The sequence below is a fragment of the Oncorhynchus mykiss genome, chromosome 26 (genome assembly GCF_013265735.2).
Source record: "Oncorhynchus mykiss isolate Arlee chromosome 26, USDA_OmykA_1.1, whole genome shotgun sequence".
Classification (NCBI taxonomy): Eukaryota; Metazoa; Chordata; class Actinopteri; order Salmoniformes; family Salmonidae; genus Oncorhynchus; species Oncorhynchus mykiss.
In genome coordinates this window covers 40,840,863-40,848,669 of record NC_048590.1, presented here as the reverse complement: position 1 = coordinate 40,848,669, position 7,807 = coordinate 40,840,863, and the positions used below count along the sequence as shown (strand labels likewise).

Genomic DNA, 7,807 nt, shown 5'->3' with positions numbered 1-7,807 from the left:
TTTAAGAACAAAATACACTCTACACTCCCAAATCAGATAGGGTTGGATACTGGACTCATTACTGATAACAATGACTTTGCTAATGCCTTCAACAACCACTTCATTGCAGCAGGCAATCTTGTTGAGAAAATGTCGACCACAAACGAAGGAAGAAAAGATGCATATGAAGGGATTATGCATGAGTATGTTGATGCTGGTGGTCAGGGTTTCTCTCTCAGCCTCTTCACAGAGGAGAAAGTTATTGATGTCTTGCTAGCCATAGACACTAAGAAAGCAACAGGGGCTGACAAACTTGACCCAGGGTTGCTGGCTAGAGCTGCACCACGTGTCTCTGGTGCTCTTACTCATATTTTGAACCTCACGTTGACCTCTGAGGTCACACCTAAGATTTGGAAAACTGCCTATGTGCTGCCTCTGCACAGAGGTGGGGTTACTGGTGACCTTGATAACTATCGACCAATCTCTAAGCTGTCTTGTATTGCAAAAATGTTAGAGTCATTGGTAAATGTACAGCTGCGCTCTTTCTTGTCTGACTGTCACGCCCTGATCTGTTTCACCTGTCCTTGTGCTTGTCTCCACCCCCTCCAGGTGTCACCCATCTTCCCAGTTATCCCTTGTGTATTTATACCTGTGTTCTTTGTCTGTTTCCAGTTCGTCTTGTTCGTTCAAGCTTACCAGCGTTTTTCCTGTCAGCTCCTATCGTTTCCCAGCCTCTCTTTCCTAGTCCTCCGGGTTTTGACATTTGCCTGTCCTGACCCTGTAACCCACCCGCCTGACCTCGCTGCCTGACCCTGAGACTGCCGTCCTGTACCTTTGCTCCACTTCTGGATTACTGAACGCTGCCTGTCCCTGACCCTGAGTCCGCCTGCCGTCCTGCACCTTTGCCCTACCCTGGATTTGCAACCCCTGCCTGCCTTGACCTCTCATTGCCTGCCCCTGTTGCTACAATAAACAGTGTTACTTCAACAGTCTGCATCTGGATCTTACCTTGATTCCTGATACTGACAACTGCATTCTGAACAAATTCCAGTCCGGTTACTATCACAGCCACCACACTGGTTGTAAATGATATTGTAAGAGCCTTGGATAAGAAGTTGAACTGTGTTGCTTTGTTTGTTGACCTGTCGAAGGCTTTCGATACAGTTGATCATTCTTTTCTGCCTGAGAGACTGACCTCATTGGGGTTGGCCTCAGACACATGTTTGTGGTTTCAGAATTATCTCGGTGATAGATCTCAGGTTATTATTGCAGATGGGGTACAATCAGATTTTGTCACTGTACACAAAGGAGTCCCACAAGGTTCGATTTTAGGTCCTTTATTATTCATTATATACATTAATGATATCTGTAACTCAGTGAAAATATGTAAGTTTAATTTCTATACTGATGACACAGTGGGGCAAAAAAGTATTTAGTCAGCCACCAATTGTGCAAGTTCTCCCACTTAAAAAGATGAGAGAGGCCTGTAATTTTCATCATACGTACACTTCAACTATGACAGACAAAATGAGAAAAAAAATCCAGAAAATCACATTGTAGGATTTTTGATGAATTTATTTGCAAATTATGGTGGAAAATAAGTATTTGGTCACCTACAAAACAAGCAAGATTTCTGGCTCTCACAGACCTGTAACTTCTTATTTAAGAGGCTCCTCTGTCCTCCACTCGTTACCTGTATTAATGGCACCTGTTTGAACTTGTTATCAGTATAAAATACACCTGTCCACAACCTCAAACAGTCACACTCCAAACTCCACTATGGCCAAGACCAATGAGCTGTCAAAGGACACCAGAAACAAAATTGTAGACCTGCACCAGGCTGGGAAGACTGAATCTGCAATAGGTAAGCAGCTTGGTTTGAAGAAATCAACTGTGGGAGCAATTATTAGGAAATGGAAGACATACAAGACCACTGATAATCTCCCTCGATCTGGGGCTCCACGCAAGATCTCACCCCGTAGGATCAAAATTATCACAAGAATGGTGAGCAAAAATCCCAGAACCACACAGGGGGACCTAGTGAATGACCTGCAGAGAGCTGGGACCAAAGTAACAAAGCCTACCATCAGTAACACACTACGCCGCCAGGGACTCAAATCCTGCAGTGCCAGACGTGTCCCCCTGCTTTAGCCAGTACATGTCCAGGCCCGTCTGAAGTTTGCTAGAGAGCATTTGGATGATCCAGAAGAAGATTGGGAGAATGTCATATGGTCAGATGAAACCAAAATATAACTATTTGGTAAAAACTCAACTCGTCGTGTTTGGAGGACAAAGAATGCTGAGTTGCATCCAAAGAACACCATACCTACTGTGAAGCATGGGGGTGGAAACATCATGCTTTGGGGCTGTTTTTCTGCAAAGGGACCAGGATGACTGATCCGTTTAAAGGAAAGAATGAATGGGGCCATGTACCGTGAGATTTTGAGTGAAAACCTCCTTCCATCAGCAAGGGCATTGAAGATGAAACGTGGCTGGGTCTTTCAGCATGACAATGATCCCAAACACACCGCAGGAGTGGCTTCGTAAGAAGCATTTCAAGGTCCTGGAGTGGCCTAGCCAGTCTCCAGATCTCAACCCCATAGAAAATCTTTGGAGGGAGTTGAAAGTCCGTGTTGCCCAGCAACAGCCCCAAAACATCTCTGCTCTAGGGGAGATCTGCATGGAGGAATGGGACAAAATACCAGCAACAGTGTGTGAAAACCTTGTGAAGACTTACAGAAAACGTTTGACCTCTGTCATTGCCAACAAAGGGTATATAACAAAGTATTGAGATAAACTTTTGTTATTGACCAAATACTTATTTTCCACCATAATTTGCAAATAAATTCATAAAAATGTGATTTTCTGGATTTTTTTTCTCATTTTGTCTGTCATAGTTGAAGTGTACCTATGATGAAAATTACAGGCCTCTCTCATCATTTTAAGTGGGAGAACTTGCACAATTGGTGGCTGACTAAATACCTTTTTGCCCCACAGTGTATAGAACAATCTAGAACAGGATGATCTATTTTGGATGCGATTTGAATGGAGTTGATGGAGAGAGAGAAAGACAGAGTGCTCCTTCGTGATATTCGAGTGACAGGCTGCTTTAAAACTCTGTAGCTGCGATAAAATAAAATAAAACATATTTACAATATACAAAAAATAAGATGACCCAGATGGAGCCAGATGGAGATGGGTAAATTAGATGCACATTCATTCTTTATATTTATATTACTGTATCATAGACTTTGCTGCAGAAAATGTAGGACTACCCTGCATTATGAACTGTGCTCCATACTGAGATGGGCTGTCTGTCCCCACCCTGAGTGTTGATGATTCATTATGCAGAGGCCGTAGAGAAGACAGATTTAGACATCACATCTAATTTAACATTTCCATTCCACGCCTTGCTGTTCATATAAATAATTTATTATAATTTACTGGTTTCTCTCTGTTATTTATTCCGGGAAAAGGGAGTGGTTTGGCCGGTAAATCGCTGTAGTTCTCGGTAACCGGGTTCCCACCATTCAACCCCAGGCAGAAGAGGGCAGCAGTCATTCAGCTGGGTTTAATGACCAAGTTCTATTAGCCACATCCTGGGGAGCTTCCACACACACACACACACACACACACACACACACATACACACACACACACACATACACACACACACACACACACTACAGGCCCCTGAGTGGGAGGGAGGTGATTATGGCTGATCAGTAGGTGTGAGGTGAGTGGAGTCCTGCTGCTAGGAGGTAATTATAGACTTTCTCATCCTCTCTTATCCTCTGCTCCCCTCTCCTTCTCCTCCTCTTCTCCTCTCACCCTTCCCTCTTCTCCTCTCCTCCTCCTCTCCTCCTTTCACTCTTCCCTCTTCTCTCCTCCTCCTCTCCTCTTCTCCTCCTCTCACCCTTCCCTCTTCTCCTTTCATCCTCCCCACCCCTCCCCTCCCCTCCCCTCCCCTCTCCTCTCCTCCTCCTCTCACCCTTCCCTCTTCTCCACTCATCCCCCCTCTCCTCCTCCTCTCTCCCTTCCCTCTTCTCCACTCATCCCCCCCTCTCCTCCTCCTCTCTCCCTTCCCTCTTCTCCTCTCATCCTCCCCTCCCCTCTCCTGGTCTCAGACTGGCAGGGCTCTCATCATTAGGCCCAGGCGTCCCTTCTCACCACATGACCAGTCCAGGTTAAGAAAACTCAACATGGCTTCCATTGTCACTTCAGGATATTCATTGAAATTGTATTCAAAAGTGCCATTTGTTTTTAATGAAGATTTGATCAACTTATGAATTGAATTCACTTTCTGAATTGACTGATTTGAAATGGAATTGAAACATACCCTGCCACAGACACATGTACAGTACATCTCTAGCGATACTAAACCAGGTTAGTACGTAAGTTAGTACATATTCTGTTTTGTTGGTTAATCATTTCATTTCATATGTGAACCATTACAGTATACTGTAGTTCGATTCCTTCTTAAATACTGATTTTTGTTTTACTCTCAGAATATCTACTTTTCAAAATGCAGCAGAGATATCAATTTAATAGAAAAATATATTCAGCCTTTCTCATCATCATACAAGTGATCGTTTGTTCATTTAAGAAATGATAAAGAAGTAACTTTGATCTCAAAGAGAAGCGTGCACACCTGCAGCTTCCTGGACCAGGGTTTAGGCTCCAGCTCTCTGTGCAGATAAGCAGAGGTAGAATCTACTGCCATGATAGTTATTTGATCATCAGTAAACCGGGTTTGAATCCAGGGAGATATTTTCCTAGCAGTACAGTAGATATGGTTTAGCTAACAGTGATAGTACAGCACATCACAAGCCACTGCTGTAGCTGTGTGAAGCTGTCTATGGGTTGTTGTTCGTGCTCCAGGTAGAAATGACCATTATCCAGTGTTGTTGTTGTCGTCTATCCTCTGGTGGCCACGTTCCCCTGAGGGTGTGTCTCTCCCTCGAAGACTATATTGTCATAGTGATGTGGTTGCCAGGCCTCGGTGGGGGGTTGAGGAGTCAGGGTGGGGGTCGGAAGGTGTTTGTCATTGAGAGGGACCTCATACAGCAGCTCTCTACCTGATCCTCCAGACACTGTGACGATAGGGACATCTGGTGGTGGGACAGAGGAACTGCTGCTCTCCTCCTCCCCGGGCCCCTCCACTCCTAAGGCCTTCAGGATGTCAGCCTTACACATGGGGCAGGTCCTCTTGTCCAGCAGCCAGGGCTCGATACAGGCCTTGTGGAACAGATGACCACAGGTCAGGACGGTCACTACATCTCCTGGGTGGTATGACTCGATACACACGGCACAGGTGTGGCTGTCCGGCTTCGTCTCCTCATCCCCGCGCTTCAACGTACGCACCTCCAGCTGACCAATCGCTTTCTTGGCCTCATTCCTCAGCCGCCTATCGGTGAGATGGATCACCCTGAGACTATGCAGTCGGTGGGCGGAGATGAATCCGAAGTAGACAATGGAGGCGCCCGTCACAATGAAGAAGGCGATAGACAGGAAGTAGAGCCAATAGGTGTCCATCCAGGGCCCATGGGCTTTGCCAACCTCGATCACCATGGAGACGGCCACACCACTCCGCACTATGTTGGCGATCTCAACCCCCTGGAGGTTACCGATCATGATGGCCACGGTGCCAGAGGTGTCACTGTGAGCCATGTAATCTGAGCTGTTACCGGTTCCATCCAGGTTATAGACCACTACGGCCGCCGCCCCCCTGGCCCACGCTGCCCTGATCTTCTCACTGAAGGTACAGTTTCCCCTCTTGACCAGAGCGATCCAGAACCCCTGGGTGGTGGTGTTGTCGTTGGAGGGGTAGGGGTCCAGGCTGCAGCCCTGGGGGTCTGAGGCAGGGAGGACCACCATCCCGGCAGCGCTCTCCAGAGGGGAGGAACGCCCGTACACCCCACACTCACAGAACCTGGTCTCTGTCTGGTTAGTGCTGCTGTCGTAGAAATGTACCCCCACGTACGCCGTCCAGAATATCATTGCTGTCGTAGACTGGACCAGCCCGGACAGACAGACGAAGAGCAGGACAAACATCTCTGTCTGTTTAGCCATGGTCGCTCACTAACACTACCACTAGGACCAGTCTCTCTTTGTTAGGACTTCTTCGGTCTTCTGTTTGTCTGCTGTTCTGTTCAGTTCCACAGTTGTTAGTTAGTTAGTTGTTGTTCTCATTGCGTTCAGCGTCTCTCTACCTGTCTGCCTCTCTCTCTCTCTCTAGCTGTGTTTGTGACCTGTGTGTTGATAGTAATCAGATAGCAGCCTGCTGTAACCCTGCCTCGCTCTGCGTCAGCTCTTCAGACTTATTATCTAAATGGACATTGGACTGTTGGGTAGAGACCAGCTACACAGCCAGGCAGAAGGGCTTGTGGTCTACATAGTACAGGTCTAAGGCCACAGGTTCCAGGTACCGGCTACGGTAAGGAACAGCACAGCACACAGCCATAAGGACATAAGCAAACAAAGAGATAACAACGCCATTAAGGAACATTCCAAGGGAACTGTGACAAAGGGCGGTTGTGAAACTGTTAGTTTTAGATGTGTCATGCTGCTGAGAGGTTACGCCCACAGTTATAACAGAGGTTTTAATAACTAACTGTGGCACTTTATCCTCTTACTTCTCAGAAGATATTATGTTGTTTCCATGAGTCACACAAACCAGGTGACAATACACTGAGTATACTAAACATGCTCTTTCCATGACAGACTGACCAGCTGAATCCAGGTGAATTCTATGATCCCATATTGATGTCACCTGTTAAATCCACTTCAATCAGTGTAGAAGAAGGGGAGGAGAAAGAAAGATTTTTAAGCCTTGAGACAATTGAGACATGGATTGTGTAAGTGTGCCATTGAGAGGGTGAATGGAAAAGATTTAAGTACCATTGAACGGGGTATGGTAGTAGGTGCCTTTGAACAGGGTATGGTAGTAGGTGCCAGGCGCACCGGTTTGTGTCAAGAACTGCAATGCTGCTGGGTTTTTCACACTCAACAGTTTCCCATGTGTATCAAGAATGGTCCACCACCCAAAGGACATCCAGCCAACTGTGGGAAGCATTGGAGTCAACATGGACCAGCATCCATGTGGAACGCTAACGATACCTTGCAGAGTCCATGCCCCGATGAATTAAGTCTGTTCTGAGGGGAAAAGGGGGGGATGCAAATCATTATTAGGAAGGGGTTCCTAATGTTTGGTATACTCAGTGTATATGGTCAGGTTTGTTTCTGTTTTTATCTCCCACAGTGTCACACACACACACACACACACACACACACACACACACACACACACACACACACACACACACACACACACACACACACACACACACACACACACACACACACACACACCAGGGCTCAATGGAGGTTTACCCTATTACTTCTCAGAAACCAAGATTTGTTTACACACACAAACACACACACAGACACACACACACACAGGCATGAAGACTGTTTTGAATGCAGTTTCCATGAGTCAAACAACAACGTAAGTGGTAATAATAAATATGGTATGTTTTAAAACATGCTCATTGGGTGACATGTCTGGTGAGTATGCAGGCCATGGAAGAACTGGGACATTTTCAGCTTCCAGGAGTTGTGTACAGATCCTTGCGACATGGGGCCAATTGTGTTTGTTGTCCGTAGCTTATGCCTGCCCGTACCATAACCCCACTGCCACTATGGGGCACTCTGTTCACAAAAATGACATCAGCAAACTGCTGAAAACGGGATTCATCGTGAAGAGCACACTTCTTCAGCTTGTCAGTGGCCATCGAAGGTGAGCACCACCGAACTGCAGTCAGGTCAA

General features: G+C 46.3%; 1 protein-coding gene across 1 annotated transcript; it reads right to left on the bottom strand.

Annotated features, from left to right (window-relative positions):
* Window positions 1–4,222: 4,222 nt before the first annotated feature.
* On the bottom strand, window positions 4,223–6,308 carry LOC110506807 (E3 ubiquitin-protein ligase RNF128-like). The gene has a single exon (XM_036964334.1). It carries the CDS (start codon window positions 6,049–6,051, stop codon window positions 4,897–4,899), a length of 1,155 nt encoding a protein of 384 aa, XP_036820229.1. The 5' UTR covers window positions 6,052–6,308; the 3' UTR covers window positions 4,223–4,896.
* Window positions 6,309–7,807: the final 1,499 nt, after the last annotated feature.

Coding starts and splice junctions, on each gene's coding strand:
- LOC110506807 (XM_036964334.1), bottom strand. CDS start 6,051: ATGGCTAAACAGACAGAGATGTTTGTCCTGCTCTTCGTCTGTCTGTCC.